The 27,466-nt window shown below is 38.7% G+C and overlaps 1 protein-coding gene across 3 annotated transcripts; it reads right to left on the bottom strand.

Annotated features, from left to right (window-relative positions):
• Nucleotides 1-27,466, bottom strand: galnt13 (UDP-N-acetyl-alpha-D-galactosamine:polypeptide N-acetylgalactosaminyltransferase 13). Of its 3 annotated transcripts, XM_062431471.1 has the most exons (12): nucleotides 27,325-27,466; nucleotides 19,907-20,075; nucleotides 16,863-17,029; nucleotides 15,931-16,138; nucleotides 14,653-14,823; nucleotides 13,950-14,067; nucleotides 13,055-13,235; nucleotides 11,198-11,337; nucleotides 9,297-9,395; nucleotides 8,396-8,530; nucleotides 8,062-8,091; nucleotides 6,574-6,759 (listed from the first exon to the last, which is right to left on the bottom strand). In XM_062431471.1, exons 1-12 carry the CDS (start codon nucleotides 27,464-27,466, stop codon nucleotides 6,574-6,576), a joined length of 1,746 nt encoding a protein of 581 aa, XP_062287455.1. The 3 variants fall into 3 exon arrangements, with proteins under 3 accessions (XP_062287456.1, XP_062287455.1, XP_062287454.1); XM_062431472.1 differs by lacking the exons at nucleotides 6,574-6,759; nucleotides 8,062-8,091 and adding an exon at nucleotides 1-1,879; XM_062431470.1 differs by lacking the exon at nucleotides 8,062-8,091.

Here is a 27,466-nt window from a genome sequence, read left to right as displayed (position 1 = left end):
CTAAAATCTTGAAGAAACTGACATGGGTGATGTGTTTTTATTAATGCCACTCTCAGACAGCCATGATACAGTAAGTTGTCATTTTCATGAGTTACATTACAGTTATGATTGGTCCTTTCCTGCAGCCAATTTTTTTTCAGCCGACTGTTATAAACATGCGTACAGTGTATAATCTTTAGATCCCGAGAGCTGTCTCAAATGTTCAAATCTGTACTTCCTGTTTCACTAATACAGAACATTGTCATTTTCATTTCTTTAAAAAGGGGAATGTTATAGCTGCACTCCTGGCTTGTATTCATTGCAATCTTTTGCTTATCATTTTTCTCCCAACATCTCAAAACGTCATCAGCAACTAGAGTAATTATCTGTCTATATGTTGTCCAATAATGATCAAGACATTTCAGTATAGAAATTCAAAAGATACTGTATGCTTCAAACAATTTAGAAACAGCATCATCATTATATAGTCTGTCCACTAGAGAGCGCTACATATTTTTTAACTGTAAAATATCTCCCTCAATACATCTCAATTCACGATTCTTTATGATCAAATTTAAGGGATCCTTGGAAAAAAATGTTTAGTTGAACTGGAGTAAAAAGTCATCAGTATATACTGTTTATACTCTATTTGATTTGACTTATCTGGTCAAAATTGAAATCACCAGAAAGGATGAATTTAAGTTCAAGCTATTTTTCTGCAGCGACACATCTCCCTTGGTGCCCTCCAGGGGGCGTACATTTTTGGTAGCAACCGACAATGTTGGCATTGATACAACATCTGTGTGGGAGGCCACTAAAAATAAAACACAGGCAGTTAAGCTGCTGGGGGCCAACATTGTTTGCTGCTGAAAATGTTGTAACCCACTGAAGTTTACAGTGCGTCTCCTAGCAACACTGGCCCTTAGCTGTCAGTCAACTGCTGTCATGGGAATCACCCACCCAGAGGCTTTAAGCTTAGACTCTCACCTCCCATAAATATGTCCAAAAAGTGTTTCACCCTATTATGAAAAACAGGAAAATGTGCACAGTTACTGCAGCATCATTATAGTTAATAGTTCCTTACAACCAAAGTGAGGAAAATGTTATAGACTTTTGATCCAAATCAGCTGATATATCATTATCAGACACATACTGTATCTGCCTTCAATATCAAGTACTGGTTGGGCTCTATTGACATCCTTGCTGTTATTTTAATGTAAATCAAACATTGATATGCAAAAAGGATGAGCATCAAACAGTCTTGTTCTAAGGTTGTACACAAGGAAGGTCATTTACAGCGCAGACCATTGCAGAAACGTGCCTTAAAATGTTGTTGTTATAGATGCTCTTCAATTTAATTGTTTGTCCACCAGTTAAGCAGCAGTCTGAGAAGCACAGTGGATGCACAGCTAAGCAGCTGGTCCGCACAGTGTGAGTGGTTTGATGTCAGTGTTTTCCATGTGTACACAATCAGACCTCACACATCGTTCTCCCTTTGTGGACATGACGAGATCTCCAGTGCTACATCTCGTCACGTTGCCCGAATGGCAGGTGCAGCTTCTCTCAACCCTGAATTGAGTTGTAAAAGCAGACACCTCCGTAATGAATCTCTGTATATGCTGGCCAGGCTGTTACAGAAAGAGGCAATGTGCATGGTAAGAGCCACCTGGTGAAAGTGTGGAGAGCCTTGACTGGTTAACATGAGGACGGAGTGTTGTTGGTGGTGGTAGTGGGGGGGAGGGGGTTGCCAGGTGAGGGATCAGACGCTCAGGGTCATGTTACGGAGCAGCCACTGCTGAGAGCGGCTGCCGTTGCAGTCTCTCAGGGTGGGGACCATCTTGTCTTCCTCGGACGGCATGTCTAAACACTGATTGCTGTTCACATGCAGCAGAGTGAGGCGCTAGAGAGAGAAGGAAGCAGACAGGACAATTACACAGATGCAAATATGTGCAAATGAATGTACAGGCATGACACAAAGACAAGTTAAAAGATGATTTGACGCTTGAATACTCTATAATGACAACTATATTCTTTCTTGCAACCTGCCTCCACGCCTGTACTTCCAACTCTTGTCTGGAAAAAGTTGAATCCACCTGGATAAGATGAACCTTCACACACACACTTCAACTATTGATTTCCAACATTTCACAGTACACCTTTCGACCCAGTAAATGCCCCGAGCTTGCTACACTCGGTAACTGTAGCTGGAGCAAGCAAAAACAACGGGAGCACCAAGAGAGCTGGATGATCTAATCGAGAAAAGGTGAGAGTACTGCCCCTGACATCAAAAAAATACACCATGGCCAATCAGTGAATTTTGGCTCTTGTTGGTGGAGAAGTTGTTTGTCTTCGCCACTTCATGGGAAGGATTTTTCTGTGAAGTACTGTTGACTGTCAGTGGAAAAAGAGTATAAATAACAATTTCTCTGCTTCTGCATAATTGAAACCAAATGTTTATGTTTGCTACTACATTGCATAATATTTTGGACGTTTTGGATAATCAGATGAGTTGCTGTAATGTTAAATGTGGGGTTGCTGTTACCACCAATGCTGTTGACGATAACCACACCAGTCTGCAGCTTTCTGTTGCTTTCAGCTAAATGTTTTAGTTTGCAAACCAATTGACAGAATGATTTTAGGCTCCCTGCCCAGCATGAGAAAGTGGGCAGACAAAGTAAACAACTTTCATGAAAAAGTCAAATATCTGGCAAGCCAAATAGACAGATATTTTTTTGGAGGAGTTGGCAGGCCAAATCAGGAATAAAATGACCGAAAATATTGAATATACTAGCGGAGTCAGAAGACTTTGCTGGATCTCAAAGTAGGAAATAGTTAGTTCACACATTTGCCATAAAAGCTTAAACATCAAAATAAGATATCAATCAAAAAGTGAAGTGAAACAGTTTATGTTTAAAAATGACAGAATTATGATTAGTTACTCAGTTTTATTGGTTTTCCTGGAAAACAATTTTTTTAATTTATTTTTTGCAGTAAAAAAAAAGTTTGGCTCATTACCATAGACTGTATATAAGCTCATTACGAGTAAATACACTGATGAAGAAAATACATACAGCATATGACACTCCTGTGAACCAAGAGCAAAGACTTTGTTGGGTGAAATAATTATTTGTTTCACTACACTACATGAGTGCTGAGAACTAAAGAGTGCTGAGAATGAAAGACAGAATAGGCCTTTTTCATGGAAGACATTTTGACATGTCACAGTAGTTAAAGCAATGATTGTAAATAATAAAATGAATAATAGCTTCCATTTAGCTGCTTCAGTTTCAGGGTCCGGATGTTGTGCGTGTTGGCTTTCTGTCAATCCTTACTGAGACACTTGAAGAGAGCAGAGCCGCCATCAAGGTTATTAGTAACATCTGTGATTTTCCTACTATGAAAAGTCAAAATGTCTGCTGTTAAAATGTCCTTTCAGTGTACAATTATCAAATGTGAAATTATTCATTTTTAGTCAAAGGACGAAACAATCTATCATGTAATAATAAACATTGTTTCAGCAATATGAATGATAAATAATACACATGGGTTTAACTGTCACAGATCATTGGAGTAATTTTTTTCATGAATAGTTCTGGCTACAAACATCCTCGCTATTTTTGGAGTTTACTCTGCAGTAGCATAGCATGTCCTCGCAACAGAATGACCTTAAATGTATCTCCTACTCCACTCAACATATTGTCCCCTCTCTGCTGTCAGTCCTATCTGTGTACTGTTCTATCACATAGGAGTGCCAGAAACGACAGAAGTGCTTTTAAAATGTCCAGACTGGAAAAACACACCTGTTGTGATGAAATGAACTCAAGCACCGCATGAGTATGTATAACAAAAATCTGTGGCTATCAGCCACATATACTATAAAGACCACCCGCGAACAACTGGAAGAGAGTTCTCAATGGCCTTGATTGACCATTTATGTTCAGTCCCTCAGAAGTAACACGTTTCCGCAATTTCAGTCCTTTTGAGTTCCTTTTCCTATCCTAATGATCACATGCAGTGAAGAGGAGGACTTGGAGGTAAAGAGAAGCAGTGCCTCTGCTGAGGAAAACAATACCGTGACAGAAATTAGAAATATTATGTTAAATATAAAATGATGTTTATGTTAGGTGCCACTAAGACACCATGTAGCTCGGTCTGTAAATGTAAAGATGTTCAAAAGAAACTTTCTGCAGCCTGTTATCTTGGAAGCAAATTTTCATAATAAACAGCACAGCACACATGAAAGCAAATACATGTGAACAGCTACACATCACAATCTCCTGTACATGTGGCACTGAAACGTGTGCATTGGTATGATTTTTTTATCCTGTGGTCAGGGGATAATTCTTCATTAAAAGGAGATTATGCTTTGACTGTTGACAGAGGATATTCAGACTAATGAGCACACAGAGAGGCTCAGGCCATGTTTGATCTTAAGCTATAAAACACAAGGGCCTGACATTCTCTGCCTAGATACAAAGAAGTATGTGCGCACACACACACACATACACAAACACACACACACACACACACACACACACACACACACACCTTTCCTGACGTACACAGACCACCCTACAGGGCACATTTGTTCAAACAGAGCAAGAACAAAGAGAGCAGGCAGCGCACAACCTTACACACCTGCCAAAAAACAAAAGAAAAGAACAATAAGGTAGCTCAGCACAAGAGACATTTGACTTTTCTTGCTTTATTTAAAAAATAATAATCCTTTTTTACCAGAAGCTACAACTCGAGTAGTGATGTAGTTTCCCTTCCACTGTGTTTAGGCTAAGTAAAGAAAATCTAAAATTTAACTTAATCCAGACTGTTTAAGAAATCTATTTTTGTAAAATGTACAAATGACAAGCAGTGAAATCCACAAATTCTTTTCTTTAAAAGGTGTATTTGTACAAGAAGCTTCCCCGAACAGATGTGGACATAATCTATAAATCCTAACAACCTGGCTAAGGCAATAATGAGAATCATATTTTTTCTTTCATTCAGAGATCCAAACCTACTCTAGTGGCATAGATGATAGAGGAGGCCTAACCGCAGAGTGTAGAAAAAACGTTCCACATTTAATGTTTTATGTTGTTTAAAATACTAGAAATGTGGAGGTCCTGTCCTTTGCTCATAATTATTTCATGTGTCCTTTGAGGCAGAGAAAACTCCCATCTCAGCTTCCCTGCAAACCAACCAGTGTCTCCGGAGCAAGTTGCTGAGTGTATGCACAGCTGAGACCAGCTAATTAAATGAAGATGGTTTCTAACCATAAGCCCCAGTTGAGGAACATTATCCTCCCTGTCACCAGGCAGCACACTGGACTCACTGAAAGGCACAGACTTCCTGTTCAACGTGTGCTTGTGATGACTCTAGGAGGGGATCTAGAGGGCTGAGCTGCTTTGTAGGGAATATAAAAACAGCAGATTCCTTTTGTCTCAGGAAAGAGTCAGGCAACAGTCTCATTTGCTCTAATTGTGCCCTACACAAGTGTACATGCTCTCCTCCGGTGCTGGCTATGCCACAAGGAACTCTGAATGTGAACAGCAAATCAGGCCATCTAACAGCAGGTCACTTCACTGCCGCAACTCTGACACACACCAGCAGCTCCTTACCCAATTTACCCTGCTTGGACACAAAAACGTCAGCATGCTACAGTGAAATTGATCTTTAGCTTTTTGAAAAGATACAGCAGTGCAGGACTCAGAGGTGCAAACTCCAGATAAATCAGCAGAACAGAATTGGCTGCACAGAAAATGACAGACTGGAAATGCTGAGCCAAAAAACATTCCTTACAAAAGTATGTAAATAAGCAGGCAGAATAGTGAAAAGCACTGATGATTGGGATCCATTTGTGCTACAATATGTACATGGCACACAGTGTACACAGCTGCTTCAGGCCAATAAGAGAGTGGCCTGAGAGGCCAGGTCCACAAAAGGTGGGTTCACAATGAAGGATCACTTCAAAAGAACTTGTAAACAATGGCAAGCCCATTTCAATCAGCCCTGCACGTAGATAATACGCTAAAAATAAACACGTCCTCCTCCATCTCAGGCATCACTCACCATTTGCTGGCAGTTCAGGGGACAGCCAGTGGATTCTCACATCAAAATACAATATTTATGTTAGAAAACAAATGTCAAATGAGATCTAATTCAGCATGAAAACTGGCTAAAGGTCTTGCTGATAGCATCTTATACACAGAGCCATCTTGAATAGACATCTGTCATTGCTTGATGTGCCTCTGCCTCTTGTTGTCATGCCTTCTTCCTGAAAGGTCACCGGTAAAAGCTACTTAATGCTTCCTAAAACGATTTGCATGCACATTATGAATAAGACCTGAAAGATCAACATCCTGACAACACGCTCTGTATTTATCTGTTCTCAGTGACAAACACAAGACTGAAAAACACAATAAGTTACAAAGGTGCCTTTTAAATCCCCAACAGATCAAACTAATCTACTTCAAGTTAACTAACAACACTAATTACAAACTAAATCACTACAGAGCAGCTCAAATGACCACCAACTTCTACTTTAAGCCTTATTCATACTAACCTGCTCACCTCTGGCCCTACAGCCCTCCAGATGGGAGCTTAGAGAAAATAATCAGTGGAACTGTAGTAGAGGCGTTTAGCCACCTCCAGGCGTGTGTAGTTGTGAAGGGTCCAGGCCTGAATGGGACTGTTGTTACAGTGCTCCACAGTGGGGCCGTAGGTGCCATCTTCGAGGCGGCTGATGGTCAGACATGATTGGGTGATGATGTGGAGGAAGGTGTGCTTCTGCGGCAACCCAGGAGTGAAAGGGACAGATGGCAGTGAAGGTATTAATCCATAAAACTGTGCTGTTTATGTGATCATGAATTGAACAGCTGACCTTTAAATAAAATGTGTTAACATGCTGTTTCTAACTTCACATACCCAAGTAAAAAAATACTGCTGGATAACTGGAAACTTCCTTGACTTTCCCATTTAAATTTAAATTCTTTCTGTGAATACGAATAGTAGAATAATTTTGACTGCCACCATTCACATGTGACTGCAGGAGCTTATTTCTGGCTTAAACAGTAGAGCAGGTGAAAAAGAAGGAAGGTTGTCCGTCAGGGCTGTGAATGAGAAATGAATGAGGAATATGGAAAAGTCAGGTATTCCTGTGAAACCGATGATGAGATGAAATGTTAATGGTACTGTAGTCACCCAAGACTCAGCCCCCGTCCGTCACATGTGGGCTAAAAATAACCTTGGCCACTGACAGCTGTGAAACCCCAATGCTATTTACAACAGAGACCATTTCTCTTCGTTTATGAATTATTCACTTTCTCATATTAGGAATGCACCCACTGAGAAAAAAAAGTGTAATGAATGGATTTCTCAAAGGGTTTGTTCAATGCTTGATGGAAAAGTCCTGCAGGCTTCTCTGTGTAGCGTCTACATATCAGCAGACAGGACGTCTCAATCACTGAAGGATAACAGTCTTTTTCAGCCATATCTCGGTGGGTTAAAAAACCTAGCATAAATTGTTAACATAAAAGATGCTTCTTGAGTTGTATAATCCATAATGCACTTTGAGTTGTGAGTCAACAGAGCTTGAGGAGAATATTTTAGTCCTCTCATGAGATTCAAAATGTCGTTCTGTTTTCCATTTAAGTCTGCAACATCTGTTTCTGCATTTGATTAAATATTATGATTGTAAGACTATTACAGCTTGCATAACAAGGAATATTACTTTATATGGAATTCTGAAGTTTAATCCAGTTTTTTCTCTTAATTAATCTGATTTATTGTCACTCTACTGCTACTACAAATGAATAAACTGTGACTCACACATTTGTATGGTGTATAACTTCAATTCTGTGTTGTGAAAATTGTTTATAATGGACCACACAACATTGAACTGCATTACGCTAAAAATAGATAGGACTCAATTCTTCTAACAATTAGGCTCCATTTCACATCGAGGTTTTAAATGATCTGATCTAATGACCACTGACACGTCACAGTCCACACAGTGTTAAGGGATATTACACTATGATAGGAGCACAGGACTCAAACTATGGGACAATATTCACAAGTGACAGCTTTTACCTCAAAATCATATTCCCACTTGCCAATAGACTGCGTGAAAGGAGAGAATATGAGACACAGCTGCTGGGTGGAAAATGCAACTCAACGTCTGTGCTGCCAAAATACAAAACAAAAAAACAAAACTGGACATACAGTGCCATCTGGTGGCAAAAACAGGTATTCCATTTCCCACTTTGCACTACCAGCACATGCAATCTCCTCAAACACAGACAGACACAACTAATCAGCATTTCACCAAAGTCACTTTAAACATATCGGCCACCAGGTAGCAGGAATGGCCCCCTGCACTGTCTTACAGGAGATTGTAATCTATTAAAGGGAAAATGGATCCTACCTCAGCATCATACTCAAACATCTGATTGCCCTTCATGTGGTGGCACTTGAGCATGACGACAGGTCCGTTGAGGCGAGAAACGTCCAAACAGAGGTCATCTGTCCTAATTTCTTTGTCCGCCGTGTATGAGAACACCTGGAATCAAGATGTCTCACTCAGCCCATGAATAGCATAGGTTAACCAATATTCATCATTTTGCACTGCGGAAATGTAAACTGCACCTTTTTTTACCCCCTTCTAAATTTGTTGTGCCAAACCTGATTCAAATTGAGATTATGTACTCTGCCAGGGAGGTTTTAGTGCTTTTCTACACAAACTCAGTACTTAACTCGCCTTTCCTATGTCTTTCTGTTACTATAGGATCAAACTGAAATTCTGTCTCCTGTAGTGCAGCTATATACAACACCCCCTAATGTGATTTGTAAGGAGTAAACAATAACTGGAGCCAAAAACAATCAAATTATTGGCTCAAACCTGCTTAAAATGCAAAAGAGTTAACAATGAAGACTTAAAAAACCTGTACTGTATTGAAAATCTGTGGATTGACTTAAAGTTGGCAATTCACACACAATTTGTGTCCAACCTCACCAAGCTCAATTATTCTAGAAAGGACGAAAATCCCAAAGCTCATGTATTTAAAATACAGATGTATTAAAGGCTCAGTGCGTTAAACTTTAATTTAATCTGCTTTAAATTGATTTATTACTGATTTATTTCCACATTCCACTGGGTGTATTTGTAATTTTAAAAAGTCTCACATACAGTAATCCATTATAGAGTGTAAACCTATTACAACATCATCAAAAAACACAAGAAGCTTTGAACACTGTTTGAAGAGACTAAGTACAGTATGAACCATAATATCTAAAAAAAAATTTAATGCTCCTATTATTCTCCTTACCTGGTTTCCGCCCATGCCGTGGCAGTTGAAAAAGCCAACTTTCTCGTTCTCCTTTCGTCCCATGTTGTCTACACATTGGTTGGTCTCAACATTCCTGATCTACCAGAAACAAATACACAGAAGTTATTTTAAAACTTTATCACACTAAATTTATTTTTATAGTTACTTGGGAGACAACTTTCATAACTCAAAAGATATTTTTTAATATATTCACACGTATGCAAAACTAAATATTGTGTTTTACAAGAAAAACAAAGACCCCTAGCTGGTATCACAGCCACTTTAACAAATCCAATGATAACAGCTTGCTGTTCAAGATACACAAGCTGCTGATGCTGAAGCCATGTCAGATCACACACAAGTCACAGTCTCAGTGTTGTAGAAGCTTTTCTCTCTGAGTGACAGACAGAACTGACAGTTACGCACTGCTGCCAATTTTTACCAAGTTGGTTTTCCCATTACTGAGTTGACTGTTTCTACTAATTCATTTCCAAATAGTTATCATGAAAAATGCATGCCTATCACCATGTCCTTCTACTGGAGTCCACTGTCTGATATCATAATGTTTTAGTTAAAATCATACATATACACAAATATAGCAGAACTAAGTCATATTACATACAACTTCTACACTGCACTTTTAAAGCTGATAAAGATAAGTGATCTGACAGCACAGCTTTGGGTAATGCCTATTATCACAGCTTCTACTGACTTTATAGGGAGCTCAGATGTAATTAATACATTCATTGTAACAGTGTGAAAGTGATAAAGACGAGCTTGCTCTATATGTTGCCTGCATTATGCCCATCATGGAAGAACAGGATGGCATTCATAATTGAGTAATATAAAACCTTATGGCTCCAGCTGTTAAAGAGCGGCTGACTGTGTGTTATCAAGGATGAGAATCGGTCAGATTTCTTTGGAGGAAGACGAGAGCTGAGGTGCTGCAGTGGAGAGAGAGAGAGAGAGAGAGAGAGAGAGAGAGAGAGAGAGAGAGAGAGAGAGAGAGAGAGAGAGAGAGAGAGAGAGAGAGAGAGAGAGAGAGAGAGAGAGAGAGAGAGAGAGAGAGAGAGAGAGAGAGAGAGAGACTGCAGTACAGCACAGATGAAAAATCCTCCCATCCTCAGCAGTATGAATGTTGGAGTTCTTCAACTGGCATTACTTTTATATGGCCTCCATCTATCGTACAGACAGCACACTGTACGTCAGCACTGACTTTACACCATGCTGCACAGAGGCAAATTCAGGTCAATTCAGGTCACTTAAAAATATATTTTATCTATGTGAGCCAATCAAAACATATAAAAGTAACTCAACTTTTATGATCAGAAGAACATTTAGCTGCATATTGTCAACAATACATTTTTAGCTTCTATATTCTGTATAATCTGTTTATAAGAACTACTTATCCCAAAAATTGGCTGTTTGTTCAGATTTAGAGAAAAGGAAGGAGTGCATATCTTCTATTAAAAAACCTGTAACTTGCTGGGTAATAATTTACCACACTGCGTGATTCTGACTAATATTTGCACTTTTGTGGGTTGTTTTTTTTTTTTTTTACAACAAAGAAAAATTGTGCAATGAGACTGTGTAGAATCTATACTTGGGCTTATCTCACCAACCCACCATGCATAAGATAATAATGTAGCTGGGATCAATACCTACTGCATGAGCAACCCCTTGTTTGTTTATCATGCAAGTTCAACACGAACAGTTAGAGATGTTTGTTCTTATCTAGTTTTGTTCAGCCTTTGCTGGATCTGGAGATTTTCAGATTTTTCTCACAGCAATATTGTTATTTGAATACACAACCCAGAAGCAAGGACATATCTGACTCAGTGCAGATGGATGAAGTGTACCTGCTGCATTGTGGGAGATCAGAGTACAAAGAAAGCTCATACTTCACCAAGCGAGTAGTATCTTCTTGGGATCTGGGAGTCTGGGTAGATGTTCTCTAGATACCAGGAAAATGGTTTGCACTTCAAGGCCTCACGGAGGGCTTTACGGGAAGAAACATCTCCGTAGTCCACCCGCATCACTCCTGCAGGCACAATTCCAAGACAAGGATTCAGTCCTATGTATCATTTACTATTTAAATCCACATACTGTTTTATTTGTTCTGAAAATGGAAGAACAGTCCTGTTTTCTTGTCTTTTGTTGTTTTTTTGCACCACCAAAACTGAACACCAGAGGGAACCTTTATGAAAAAAAGACACCTTGCAAACCTCCCTGAAAACATGAAATTACCTATTTTCTGCAGAGAGTAAATTAAGTGATTAAAGTCCAATCAAAACTATTTAAGGCAAAGCATTTCTTTCAGATGCATGAATGCAACAATTGTGGAACATGTGTGCGCCATGATGTATGTTACTTCAGCTAAATGGAAACCGCATGATGTATCAGCCTTGATGAAACTGAAGACTGAGGAAGGATTAGACAGCAACTGGGCAAAGACACTTAAAAACACATTAGGCAGATGGTTTCTCCCCAGAGTGCTTCTTGAGGACTCATAGCTTGCACATAGATAGATCCAGGGGGGTAATTCATCAGGAAAGAGCATGATTGCAATAAAATAGAATATCATTTTCAAAATCAGCCAGCATGTTAGACCTGCAGTGCAGTAAATTTATCCATCAAACACAAGCCAGACAATGCCAACAGCACCTTCAATACCAGCAACGTCTTACACTTTAATCAGGGAATTTCAAATTTCAAATTGGCAGATAAAAGCTATGAGCTGAATGCCAATATTTCCCCTGACTCTCCATTTCTCTTCCTCGCTCCATCTCCCTCCCTCTCTCTGTAGGGTCTGAGCATCACATGTTGCGGATGATGAATAGCCTCTTTGATCTGGAAATCACCAGTGCAGAGGAGGGACAAGAAAGGAGATGCACTTTTAACTCACTAGATGCCACTCCCCAAACGCAGCCTGAGCAACATACTGTGTTCCTTTGCGCCTATAAGTGAGGTCTGGCAGCAGCGTGGCCCAGATCATTCTCCCTAATGTCCTGGAGGAACAGGCAGTCATTGTGGGGCCACCAGACACAAAAAAATCCATCCATCACAGCCCCAGCTCTGTCTCCGCACCTGCCTGTGAGGAATCCTGCCTAACTACATGAAGGGGAAGGTCAAAATTTGTGCCATAAGACAGATTATAGATGATCCCTTAAAGGTTGGCTGGCATCTAAAACATGTAACCGGAGATTTCTTGGACACCGCTGTCTGCTAAAGGGTAATCACATTACTAAGTCGACAGATGGAGGGGTACTCATCTCTCAATCTGCACAGTCATATTGTTCTAGTTTGCCTGTGTATGGTTGAGCTCTGTTGGAGCTTCTCCAGAAATTTGTCAAAGATCTTCTGATGTAGATTTCTGAACTCAAGTCCAGAATGGCACTAAATGAGGAGTGTATGTTCATTGCTATGACAAAAGCAGCATTAAATTCAAATGTAACACAGTTAAGAGGAGAAATATAAACTCTGAACTAAACTAGAAAGAAACAATCCAGGAGATTGACTGAATGAATAAAAAGTAGCACAACAATTTTCTAAATGTAATATCAGAAAGAATATAAATAGCACAGATGAGTTTATATCTGCTTTTGAACGATGTTACACTAAATAAAACATCTAATAAATCCCGATTGAACGATATGTTCTCTGAAATGCAGAATTTGTGCCATTTAAGCATGTGTTTCTACTACTGCAGAGGCAGGAAGATGCAATCTGACAGTAGCAGGCTCACCACAGCTGCGTACCTGGTGAGATGATATAAAAGAAATCTTTGAAGTCATCCATCCAGACTTCAGCCAGCCGCCTGTTGTTCTTGTTGATGACTTGGCCCGTTCCTCCAGGGAAGCTGTATGGGGTGGCCTTCCGAAAAACATGGCCAACATGGGAGCATGTAACAATCTCTAAAGAGCCGCCGCACTGCCAGATCTGCAGAGACATGTAAAAGTTATACAGTATGTGCATGAAAGCAGACAAGATCACAGTTATTGGGGACATGACAGTTTCTTTATTTGATGGTTCCTCAATGCTTGATCCTCAGGTGAACCAGAAATCTACCATAAGTATGTACTGCTTTTCATACGAAGGAGTGAAGAAACAAGAGACCAGATGACAAGGAAATCTTATATCACTTTTATGTCACTTGCAGGACATGTGTCAGCAATTGGATGCTGCCGCTGATCAAGCTGCTTCATGACCTAATCACCCCAATGTCACAGTTTTATACCAGCGTGGAGTCACTTGAGTCAGCATCAAATACAACAAGTTTGGGTGATGTAGGCCTGCGACAATTCTGCAAACAGCCTCATTCTCTCTGCTCCATACCGTCAAACTGCTTGATTCTCTCCTTATTCAAATACAGAGAGTGGACCCTTACTGTTATTTGGACAGTACATAACATAATGGATCACATAATACTGTATGTGCAACTTCAACAAAAATAAAACAGTGCAGTTAAATCCAACTGAGCAAGCTGTGCCACCATCATTAGAAATGTATTTTCTTGCATTTCCCCCTTGTATCTTAAGTGGAAGGCCCTTCAATGCAAAGAAAGGATCAGAGTGAGGGATACATAATGTGTAATTGTAACCACAGGCACAATCCAAATACAGTAAAATATCCTCCCCGATTTAAGTCACTCACTCTGAAAGACATTTCTAGGTTCTCTCCGCCCCAGATATCCATTCCTGGATCGTAGCTTCCTATTTCTTCAAAGTATGTTTTGTCTATTGAGAATAATCCTCCTGCCATGGTGGGGGTCCTGCACACACAATAATAAGCAATATTACATCTCGTCATGCTGTATTTATTAGTACTTTAGTGTAATGCTAAGGAACATTCAGAATATAATAAGACCAGTTTGTTTGACAATCTGAAACAAAACAGAGTAAATACTTTTATCTTTTAATTAATTCTATGTTGAAGTTGGTTCTGAATTAAGGGTATTGTTTGTTGCTGGACATGATTTGCATACAGATGACACACTGTGCCTTCTTTTTTAACCAAAAAAGGCAATTGTAAGCAGAGTCTGTACTTTTTTGGTCTCTATTTAAAAATGAATTAGCTCATACATACTGACAACAGAGCGAAATAACAATTAATGTAATTGTTTGCATCAGCGGGAGACACAGAGGAAAGGGATCTATTTCTATCTGCAGATAAAAATGGTACTTTTCATATGAGTGTTTGTAAAAAAACAACAACAAAAAAACCACTATCCATGTCTTCTCTGTCGTGTGCGGTCATCATAGGTAAAACCATTCTTAGGCCAGATGAGTAACTGAAAACTAACATTCTCCTGATTTAGCTTCAAGGAAGATAAGGCAGAATTATTGCCTTTCTGTACCTGACAGGAAGTGTTCTGTCACCCTTGCGTCGGTCCATCTCCCGCTGGGGAACAGGGTACCAGCGGAAATTCAGCTTCCAGTTGAATCCACCGTAGGTCATATCTGAGCCTGCCATGTATTCAAACGTCTCGTCGCTGATGACATCAATGATAGGACACACCACTGCTGTCCTGAAAGACGCAAATAATGAAGATTCAACGCTTCGATAAACTTCTGTATGGGTGAAGCCTAGCTTTGTACTCATGGACGGACTTTACCATTAGGCATGCTTGGCAACTGCCTATAAACTGTTAATATCATGAACCTGATTTCAACCGCTCAGCCCTTCTTTGGGCATCTGTCATCAATCATGTGAATTTGCAGTCAACATAGTTTATGCTTTCTGCATCATCTCATAAGTCTGCTCCCATACTTAAACATCAATACATGTGCAGCAGCATTCAGTAAAAGTGTAATGGCTCCATAATATGATATTGTGAGTCATGTGATAGCAATGTCCTCCTGAGGGAAAACTAATGTGACCTCTGATAACAAATGGATCACAGGAGAATCATTATTAATCCACCCATCTATTCATTCATTTCACTCTCTCACACACACACACAGCAGATTACATCCCGTTTTGTTTGTTTTTACAGGCAAGTAACAGCCTAAAATAATAGCTTAATATTCAGAAAATAAATTAAAACCTTGTCACTTTATATTAACACTTTTTGCTTAATTACCACCCAAACACAAGCTGAAAAGGAAAATTCCTGTTGTTAAAAAAAAAAAAAAAAAAAAAAAAGACAGAAAGAGCTACTTCTCTGTGGCAATATCATATTTGAACATGCACATGTATCTCTTAAAGCTAGAAAACATATCTTCTACTAGCATCAGTTGTGACAGAGTTAACACAAAGACAAAGCAGCAGTAATCGGAGATACTGCAGCTTTACCTCTGAGGCAGCAGCAGAAGCAGACGGTGCAAAATAATTATCTTCTCCTATCAGCAGTGTGAGGCTCAAATTGTGTATTTATTTAACAGGCAGTTTGCTGTACCATCAATATTCAGATGAAGCAATCATGCAACTTAAGTGAAATGTGATAATAGCTGTATAAATAAAGCATGTTTCAAGCGCTGAATAGGCAAAAGATTAAAATGATTGACAGTGGAAGGTCTTTAGCATTCTCGTGCACTGCTCCTTAAAAGTAGCACCTGTTTGTTATTTCATGTCAGCGTTAGTATTCCCTCTGATCAGATTTAAGACTTTCTGTGTGGTCCATTTTGGCTCCTACCTGTCCTCTTTGATGCGAGCCAGCAGGGGCTCCAGCCAGCCGATGGTACATTCGCAGTGAGCGTCTAGGAAGGTGATGACCTGACCTTTTGTGGCAGCTGCCCCCCTCAACCTGGCTCTGATGAGACCCGAACGCTGCTCCATTCTCAGGATCTTCACAGGCACCTCAAGAGTCTGTGCGTAGTTCTCCAACTTTTTCTTCAAGAAATCTGAAACAACAGAGGAGACATCTCAGAAAGAATATGCACCTGCAGAGTTACTCAACTCAAAAGAGCTGAAACAATCAATCAATAAATGTACAATTGTATAAATGTATAAATATAAAAATATAAATGGTCAATCAACAGAATAAAAAGAAAGAAATTAATCTACAAGAATTTTGAGAATAGATTAATCATTAATGTATAAAAAAAAAATGGTAAAAATAAAATAAAATAAAAAGGGTTAGAGTTTCTGAAATGTGAATATTTTCCAGCTCTTCCTTTAGCAAATTGAATATCTTTGGACTCCTGGTCAAACAAAACAAGACTTTAAAGCATGTCAACTTGGGCTCTGGGAAATTGTGATGGGCATTTCTGTATTAAGACAAAAAAAACAATAAATCTTAATCAAGAAAATAATTGGATGAATCGACAAAAAATAACTGTTAGTTGTACTTATTTGCTCTAGAGAATAAGTACTGATTCCCTTAATCCTTATAAATGATAATAAAAACGTTAATCAAGTTAATTGTTCTTAGTGTTGTTACCCAGCTCAGTGATTTACTGATCCTGGATCAGTTTTGCATTATATGTTGTTAGCAATGATTGTGTGCCAACTTGAGTTCACAATGTACATCCTTTATCCAATACAACACTGTTGTGAGTTCAACCTCTGATACTGTGTCAGATATTTTTTGTGAGCTCCTGTACAGCTACAGTTAAGACCACCGACCTCGCTCGCTGTAATCGTCGACTAGCACGATTTCCACTAGCAAGTGTCTGGGAGAGCGGTTAATGACGCTGTGAACAGTCCGCAGCAGGGTGCTCCACGCCTCGTTGTGAAACACGATGACAATGCTGGTGTTTGGCAGGTCATCTGGATACACTTTGGTCTTACAGCTGAGAGAGCAGCAGAGAAAAGAAGAGAATCACAGAACTGAACAAAGGAATGTTTTAGTCATGACAAATGTTAATGTTGGACTATGACTTTTAGACTATACCTCCAGCAGATTGTTACAATAACTAACCCAAACTTATATTGAAATAGTAAGTTGGTTTAGTTTTGTTTAATTATGAGAATATAAATCTTTTGACATGTGTGGTCATGAATCAACTTTAATTTAAACATATTTGCTGGTTAAAATTGAGATTTCGCTGTTCTTTTTTATATTACTGTAAAGTGAATACAGATGATTTGTCACTATTTGTCTATATGACTTTGTTTTTATCTTTTTCCTGCGAATGAGAAAACAGATGACAGTAGTTAATAAAGATTAATCACATAACAATCCCCTCCCTCCTCCCACTGCTCTGACAGCAGCTATTAAAGTAGGCACAACACAAAACAAATGCACACAAATAAAGCTATGTCACTATTTGTGACATTTTATAAACCAAATTATGAATTATTCTTCAAAATATCAATATAGAAATTGCAGCTAAACTAAAGTCAACTATGTCTAACCTAATACCTGAACATAGCATTTATATCTGTATATGTAAACCTCTCTAATTTACCAAGGCTAAATGTATTGATATACTGCAGTCACAGTTACCTGGAGCTCATTATATTGGATGAATAGCATCTGAAAACAGAATCTGTGTGCGCCTTACTACCAATCAATGACACCATCAGTGTAACAGCATTTCGATTGGAGATTTACTGACAAATTTCTAAAAGGAGTAAAAAAAATGTAAAAGCCAGTGTTGACAGCCATGTCAGCATGTCCTTGGCTTGATGTGATGTCTGTCAAACCCAAAGAGTGGAAATGTGGCTGTAGTGGATGATGTTGAATAAAGAATGAGCATGCATTACAGGGGAGGAGGAGGTGGACAGCCAGCAGGGCAGTCTAGATGGAGGTAGGAGGAGTAGTGGGAGGTAACGGAGGGTGAAAGAAGCCATCGGAGCAGACAGCATTGCTAGTTCAGTCCTGTCTATTCGACGTGACAGGACTGACTGACACAACTAGGCCAGAAGGTTGCCTTCAAGACAAAATGTTATTGCCAGGGGCAATAACAGACGCAACGACTGGCAATTCTGCACAGCTCTGGATCATTTTTACCACACAGCTGGAGAAATTTTGCAAGCATAAGCTATGTTCAGTAATAAAGCTGCTATAATATTTATATTGAGAGAGGGATAGAGCCATAATGGATGGAAAAACTGAAGCAGCTGCAATCAGCTGAATGTTGACTTTTTCTCAGTAATATGAGTCTTCGTTGGCACTATATAGGAAAATGATCTTTATATTTGCATCCTCGCATTGAAAGAAATCTTGAGTAGGCATTTCTTTGGTATAGGCAAGAATAGCAGTACAGGTAGGTGTGGGGAGAAAAAGATATGGCCTGTTTTTCGATTCTCCCAGGCAGAGAATTTAGGCTGCGCTTAATAAAAGTGGCGCAGAGAACTTGTGTCCAATTGGAATATTTTGTCATGAATCACTTCAACAATGACTCCACAAGAGGTGAATGCCCGTGCATTTGAGCCACCTAAGAAGAATAAGCACATGTTTCAAGTGAATTGCTCCTCGGATTTTCATTAAGTGTTGAAGTGGATCTTGAATGACAGTAAACAAAACCCTTGAGGGATCCAATGGATTCTGCATTCACATTTTTTTAATACCAATAACATCAAATTGACTCAACAAATACATTTAATTTTAATAAGAATAACATTGCTTCAATAATACTGAATATTTCATCTGCTGGCACAGCGCCTTTTGTCATTGTCTGCAAAGCTTTCGAAACTCTTAACCAGAGAAAGAATCCCTGCTGTGCAGCTGAGCCATCTGACACATTTTGTCTGAATGCCGGAACACTTTCTGTTGAACTCACGTAAGGTCTGCGCACATTAAAGAGTAAAAAAAAAAAAAAAACCTAAAAATAAAGAATGACAGAAGCAAAGGCAGAAAGTATCAGACAAAATGCCCACTTTATCAAAGATAACAGGCTGTAGAGGAGCATGTGAGGATTAAGTGCCAGATTTACTTTACTAAGACAATTGTATTGTGCAAAAGTGTATTCAGCACCTGGTTTATTAAGACAATAGCTCATTACACTGGATTGCTTCTGCTCTCCAAGACACACATGACCTGTAGGAGTGGTATTTCTGTGAGATCACCAGGCACAGAAAAGAAATGATAATATGATCTTAATTACAAAATATTTATTTTCCCTGCTCTTCAGCTCCAACAGGGAGAAAAAGTTATGGCTAACATAAAATACTCCAAAATACTTCTCATAACATTACTAGACAAATGCTATTTAAATGTCTTAACAAAAAGGGATTTTACAGTTCATTCGTGGTCAAATTCAAATTCAAATTTGATGAACACAAACCAAGACTACCTGTGCACTAGCCTATTCTTTTGGGTTACAGACATCAGAGACTGTACTCAATAATAAAAGCCTAATTGCTTCATTTAATTTGGTTTCACATGTTTTTGTTATAAGCATTCTTATATTTAATTCATGTTTCTTTACCCCATTACAACCTTTTTGTGGTGTAGAGTTTAACCTACAAAACTGTTAATTGCATCTGCCCTTAAAAAAAGTGTGTAAGTGTGTGTGTGTGTGTGTGTGTGTGTGTGTGTGTGTGTGTGTGTGTGTGTGTGTGTGTGTGTGTGTGTGCGTGTGTGTGTGTGTGCGTGTGTGTGTGTGTGTGTGTGTGTGTGTGTGTGTGTACGTGTATGTGTGTCTTCTGCACAAATTCAGACACTGTAGGTGTTAAAGAGTCAGTAGTATGATTCACAGCATGCGTCAACCAAGCTTACGCACCCGTCCAACCTCACGTCCGGCAGACTCCTGTTGAGTGCAATCATGTCACTGGCCATCAAATTGAACTGATTAATCTTAAAGAGCTCCTTCATTTTCTCCTGGTCCTCCTTGGGGATGTTCACTGCCTTTCCCATCTCACCCGGACCCTCGTGGCTTCGAGATATCACCGCTGTAACATAACAGATGGCAAACAGAAGGATGATGATAAGACAGCAAACCCATCACTGGTTATAATTTTGTCTTACTAAAGAACTGATAAATTAATGTCAAACTACATTGTAAGATAAATCACTTTGACCATTTCTTGATAAGGAAACAATATGAGAATAACTACTGAGTTATAAAAGCCCATTTCTCCTCTACATGGGACAGAGAGTAATGTGTGCTGACTGACCTCCCTGGCCTCAGTCTCTTGGCTGTTTGCCCACTTTTTACCAGTGGGGAAAAAACAGCTGTGGTAGTTTTTCAAGAACTCAAAAGAAGAAAAAGTGAACAGGTTGAGAAAATATTGACTATTGACTTGAATGTACTGTAGCTTTAGTGAAGGAGAACAATATCTATATACTACATACATGTTAGAATGCACTGAAGTCTTTGATTATATATGTCAATATATACACTGCTATGTCCAATCTTTTTTTTCTAAATGAGTCCACAACTAAGGGAATAAACCAAAGATAAATTCTCAGTCATCACAGCTGCAGTGTTTATTATCTGTCTCTTCATGCCGAGTAGAGCGCAGCAAAGCACTTTACAGAGGTAGTTCTGTCTGTAAAGTATCATTTGTCTGTAAAAATGTGGAGCATAAAATGTCATTTTCCAGCACAGGGTCTGTGTACTAAGCTGACGCTGTGTGTTTAAAGAGCAATTCAAGCACTGGCATTATGCACACAGGATGTGCAAGTACAGTACACACATTGTTATTTTCACTTTAATAATAATACTTGACAACACTGTATATACAGGACATGTGGTGACATTCTGATTTGCACTATTCAAGGCTACTTCACACATCATTTTGATGTCATCAAAACATGAAAATGTAAGTACAGATAGTGCAGGCACCCAGCTTAAGCTCTCTCCTGGTTACCGTGGCTTGGGTTGGCAGTCTGGCACCTCTATTTAATCTTAATTTAATCTATTAGGTGGGTTAGGGTTAGAATTTGAGGTTTTGAATAAAAAGGGATTTGGGAGAACATATTAATAGATGAAAAGGGAGAATTAAAGCAAGATCCCCTTCCCACTGCTACCACAGTCGTCTCCTGCAGATTGCCACACTGTTTGGTCAAATGGCTGAATAACATCAGCATTGCTGTTGTTACCTGCTGCACAAAGCCAGCTCCATTCAACAAAGGTAAATAACCTCTTGTGGATTTATGACTGTGCTCTCACTCCATCTCTCGCACATAATCTCTTAGAGCAAAGGCTGGGATTTCCATGAAAGGGGGACACGTAGTCCACATTAGCCACATGGCCCCAGGTTAAGAGGATTCCCTACAACCCCTTGTCAAGATGGGCTGGTGTCAGCTGATTGTTAACCCGAAGTGATCGCACTCGTTTCTTTACGGTGCTGCTGACTCACGCTATTTAGACATTGGCTTAAATCTGATGGACACTGCTCAAGAGCAGAGCTGGATGATTGAACAAAGTGTCCATCAAACACATGCCCAGACCCTCCAAGCTATCAGTCTGTAGGTAAAGATAAAAACAGAACATTTCTTTTTTGGGGGAAACATCCATCTTAGGGTGTCTCACTTTGTTTGACGCTACATATTATCTAAACATTTAGGATTACACATATTCTCTTGAGTATCAAAATGGATTACTACTAAATAAAAAAGGGACTGCTGTCAGATGTGGAAAAACTGCAGAGAACAGTACATTTTGTGAATTTTGCAGGAGGCAGTCCTTGGACATTGAAATAATGAGGCTAACTGTCATTTCGAGTTCACTGCTGTCTCTGGTCTCCTTGTTGCAACTTGAAACTTAGAAAATATCTGACCATGTAATTATTTTCAAGTATGGAAAACCCATACAGTATACACGCAACTTTGCTGGAATAATATGGATCACATTGAACACGGCATGACCTTTGGAAACGTTTTCATTTGATTGTTTTGTGTGACTCAGTCAAAACTGCAGAGCATATTAAAGCTTTTTTAAACTCTTTCCCTCTTATACCGCTATATACCTCTGACTTCTGTCCTTTATTTTTGTCAACATTCTAATTCATCCATTCGTTTGGTTTATTTTCCAACCTTTCAGACTTTCAGACTCAGCGATTTGGAGTTGCCAATCGACCTAAACTGCGGGAGGAAACTAGAGTACTCAGAGAAACCCACACGGACAAAGAGAGATCATACAGACTCCAAATAGAGTGTAAAACTGTTGGCAGTGTCATCGTGAGCATGTTTGCATGAAGTCACAATAGTATTAAGCTCAAAACACCACTGTGCCAATGTACATCCTTCCTTACAAAGCTGCTAGCCTGGCTGTAGACTCTTAAATCTGCATTAACTGATTTTTTGGCCACTTAATGGCAATGGAAGCAAGTTGTGAACACTGCACTGACATATCATCACTTATTAAAATATGTTGAATTTGTTAGTGCTTATTTACACATCCTGCAGTTACAGAGCAACCTAATCATTAATGTGTCCTGTTTGTGTTCAAGTGGTGAATGTAAGTCCAATATTAACTCTCCTTCAGCTCTGTTTTTTGATCTTTAGTATCTAAATTGTCGACAACGTTCAACAGCCAGTCACTAGCTGCTGCTGAGCAGGCAGTGTACAGTGGGATTTTACAGCTGCCAAAAACAGTGATCCAAAACAGTAAAGTTGTGGGCTGAACAGCTGAACAATGAGCTGAAACTCACAATAAACCCCAGTAAAGCCAAGGGGAGCTGTAGAGTCGGTGATAATTCATCACTGCGAGTGACACCTCTGACGTTACTTCATGAGATACAGTCTTAGTATAAAAAAAATAGAAATTATAGCCACTTGTTTTGGGGCCTCTTTATGTATTTAGGTTATAAATAAAATAATTCAGCTCTGAGATACATCAAATATCTTGTGACTCACCAGCAGCAAAGGTTTTGTTTTAAAGTCATTAACTTAATTTATTTCTATTACAGAGCATGTTTATACCAAACGTCAGCCTTTTTACCCTCCATTAGGCAGCTGGAGATTTTTGTTGTTACATCATGTTGGAAATAGTATATTTGACAACTAACTGTAGCTCCCTCATTATAATTATAGTTTTTTACCCTCAGCACCTTTTTAAAAAATCCATCGATGAAGCAATACAAACAGCCAAGAATATAGAAGCTAGAAACACTCAAATTTTGTTTTGCTTAGCAACACAGAGAACGGAGCAGGTTTAAGACACAAACTGTCGACACACTCCCCCTCCTGACAGAGCGTTCATTATAAAAGATGACCGCAATCATCTGGGAAGAAAACAGTGGCTTTGTCTGTCCTCAGGTCAATCAATCTAATTCAATGTCCCTGACTGAAGTTTTATCCCAAGCAATTACAGTGAAAAGGTTCCCCTTACACTCACAGGTAATGAGTCTTCTGTGATGCAATCACTCATATTTAAGGGCTGAACTGAACTAAAATGCCACATGTCTCTCTGTCTGTCTGTGTTATGTGATAGATAAGCTCATAATTCTGACAAATTATCAATACATGTACAATCCTAGACTCTACAAACAACATTTGCCACATATGGCATATATGTGATCCTATACCACATTGTACTTCTTTCTCTTGGATCTGTTTTTGCAAGATTCAAGACTCCTCTTTTCAAGGGATATTCCATTCAAGTGCAGATAGTGGTTTGAGTTCTTCCCCCTCTGGCTTCCAGCTTTCTTTAGCTATTTTCATTCTCATTTACTCTACAGACCAAGGTTTGTGAGTGGTACTTTACCAGGATTTATTATATTATACACTTAAACACTGAGGCAATTAGGATATGAGTCCTATATGACATTAAATTCAATGTAATAACTGCAAAGGTATGAGTATCCCTGGAAAATAGTAACGTTCATCTGTTACCAGAGGGAAGTTTAAAAACTATTTGAAAACTACTTATTATGGAAGAGTAACCCTGCAACTATATAACAAAGACATTTATAATGCTGCAAATGATTAAATCTATTGTATCTCCATAAGTCTGTCAGTTGACTAGCTTCAATCAATTGATCAATAGAATTTTACATAAAGAAAAAGAAAATCTAGATCCCCTGACTGAGAAGTGAATGTATACAGCAGATATAGTAGATGATTGACAGTGAAAGTTACACTTGAATGAGGTTTGTGGACATGTACAACTACAATGAGGCAGCAGTAGATGTCCACAAATCTCAGTGTGAAAAAGAAATAGAAAAAATATATTTCTATAAGAAGGCTGATTTTTTTTTTTCTACTACCATCAGTCATTGATGAACAATCAATACCCATCAAGAAAGAACCCACCTGCCAGTTTGAATCTGTTTCTATATTAAAATTAGGGCTGGGCAATATGTCCATATTATATCAATATTGTGATATGAGATTAGATTAAATTTTGGATATTGTAAGTGTTGTCTTTTCCTGGTTTTAAAGGCTGTATTACAGTACAGTGATGTGATTTTCTGAACTAACCAGCTGTTCTATTATTGACCTTTACCCACTTGATCATTATATCCACATTACTGATGTTTTTTATCAAAAATCTCATTGTGTAAATCCCTACAATATGTAGTGTGTGTATGTGTGTATGTGTGTATATATATATATATATATATATATATATATATATATATATATATATACACACATACATACACACACACATATATGTTTTATGAAATGCATTGCTACATCTTAGGCAAGTAAGACAGAGAGGATATAAATTAAATGAGTAATCATGTTTCAACATTGCCTTAAAACAGCCATGAATTAAATCAAATGAATCAAAATACACTGACTTGTTTATATATTCTTCACACGTATGGGGATAAAAGCACTACTGCATAGATGTTTATGGGCTAAAAGATTGAAACTCTCACCACACCTGTTATCACATCTGTGCTAATGGCGTGGAGCATGGAGACACCACTAGTAGTCCCAATATAGTTGCATAAAGAACAAAGACATGATTCTTAATTGTGCAACTAATATGATACTTTAAAAAAATATATAATCAGTGTGTGTGTACCTTGACTAAATGCACATATTTATGCTGTAGCCAAGAGCCTGTGGTAATATCTGCCTCTGTATAATTGATTAACAGTGTATGTCGTAAGTGTAAACCACATTACATATTAATAAACAACACCACTTAAAACAACTTCACTCTTGCATAAACACTGCGAGCAGGAGTGATTGGCCATAAAGTTTACTCTGCTCAATCTGGGACCAGGTATGCCTGCTCTGATCAGGAATTTAAAAGGCAGATATTCTTTAAAAGGTCATCGTTGACCTGGTAATAACCAATATGGAACCTTCTTATATCCAAAATGGATGCAGTGGAGTAGGAGGAGAGTTAAAGCTTTCACAATTTGCCCAAGATGTAGGATTATTGAATTTGATTTATGAGTGAGGCAACAATTAGCAGATAACTGTTTTGGGTCTCTGCATTAAATCGATTCCAAACAAAAAGTGAACTTATGTGGGCTACTCAGCTGCAGGCTGAATGAAGATTGAAGGTTACGTTTGCTACTATACATTTTAAAGCACCTGCAGTGTCACGGCAAAACCTTGCCTGTCATCCAATTCAGCAAACTGTCTGTTTCATGGAAAGAGTAGCTTCAATGTAACATTAACCTTTTGTATGGTAATCAGTCTCAGTAGTTGGCAGCTGCCTCATGCTAACCTTAAAAGCAGCTTAGCGAGCCTCTTAGAAACCTGCTTACTTGAGGGCATGTGAGGAAATGAACCGCTAAAGAGGGGTGGTGGATCAGGTTGATCTCAGGCACACACACACGTTTGTGCAGGTATCAATGCTAGTATTTCACTGACTTCCATTCACTGTGGACAGCCTAACCCTAACCATAACCAAGATCTCAGAAATAACGTTTCGTATTGTATTAGGACTGGACTTTGGGCCCCATGAGGACCACTGTTTCTATTTGGCTAGAAAAGGGTCAATGTACTACAAAACTCTGTGTTTTTGAATTTTTTGGTTAATTTACCAACGATCATGTACACTTATTGTACCAAATTACTGCCAACAATCAAAAACCTTAGAGGAAACGTTTTGCCCTTATGTCAACATCTTTATTCTAACAGGATTTGTGACATGGATCAAGCTCATGAAAGATTTGAGTCTAGATTACTCACAAGCTTGTTTGACTGATGCCAAACAAAAGGGTTGATTCTACAATATCAAAAACAGAAATTATCTGTTAATTGCTCTCACTTCTAAATTGAGTTATAAAATTCAGTAATTACAGGTTGTTGTTTTTTTATATATTGGTGCATGCAGACTGCTACTGATTCTCATGGTTGTTTTTCATACATGAAACCTTTTCTTAATGTCAAGACACTTGTAAAGCTTGTCCGAACAGGGAGAGATCTGGCTTCACCTACTGCAAAGCAAACTCCACAGTGAAAGCTTGAAAATGATCAATTATTGATATTCATCCTCTTACGTTTTTAATTAGGTGTTGATTGCTTACTGCTGTGAAAAGCAATGCTAACATTAAAAGCTGAAACATGTCTGCCAAGCAATAATGAAATTAACTGATTTTGGCTGGATTTTTTCAAGAGTGCATTTCAGAACAGTATTAAAATCAATTTGTAGAGACTAAAACCTTGTTTTACATGACATAAGATGGGTTATTTATTACATTGATCATAATGTTTTCCTTTATTTTTGTCAAAGTGACCTTCATTTCCTGTGGTAATGCAGTGAAATCAAATAACCTGCATTATCCTACAGTGACATTACTGTGCCAAAAATACAATACTACTACCATGCATGCTTTCAAAAATGACACAGAATGCGCATTTCCATATCGATTGTACTCACAAATCAATAAGGTTGAAAACATGCAAAACATTATTCTAACTCAAAGGATTACTTACTACACTGCACATAATCAAGTAAGTTTAATAAAGATAAGAATATCATTTCATTTTGTTGTGAGATGTTATGCTTTAAATTATTACACATTCAAAATCCAGGCAGCTTTGGACTCCCAATATGAAATTACTAAGCCCTAAACATTTTAACTTCCTCTGAGCAATATGTCAATAGAAAATCCTGAAAACTAAAATATATGGCACATTCGACATAAAAAAGAAAAGAAAAAAAAAGAGAGAGGGGCTGAAGCATTCCAGCCTGAGACTAAGTTCATTGTTTAAGGGACCCCTGAAAACTTTAAGCCTATTCTGTGTTTGAAAGGAGTCACAGCAGCGATGTGCACTCACCTCGGAGGGCAGGGAGCAGTGAGCGGTCCTTCCTATCGTCACATTTGTTACACTCACTGAAGTAGAGTAGCAAGAACACGTCCACCAGCACCCACACTAAAGAAGTGGTCAAAACCACCTTGCAGTAGACGAACCGTCGCAT

The sequence above is a fragment of the Scomber scombrus genome, chromosome 13 (assembly GCF_963691925.1).
Source record: "Scomber scombrus chromosome 13, fScoSco1.1, whole genome shotgun sequence".
In the NCBI taxonomy this organism is placed as follows: domain Eukaryota; kingdom Metazoa; phylum Chordata; class Actinopteri; order Scombriformes; family Scombridae; genus Scomber; species Scomber scombrus.
Note: the sequence above shows the minus strand (reverse complement) of the source record. Positions and strands in the feature narration are given on the sequence as shown.

Bases quoted from the DNA above. Each gene is read 5' to 3' on its own strand.
- galnt13 (XM_062431471.1), bottom strand. From the start codon at position 27,466: ATGCGACGGTTCGTCTACTGCAAGGTGGTTTTGACCACTTCTTTAGTG. The intron at 20,076-27,324 runs GTGAGTGCACAT...GTTATGTTACAG, and splicing joins ACTGCTCCCTGCCCTCCGAG to CGGTGATATCTCGAAGCCAC. The intron at 14,068-14,652 runs GTACAGAAAGGC...TTGTGTGTGCAG, and splicing joins GACAGAACACTTCCTGTCAG to GACCCCCACCATGGCAGGAG.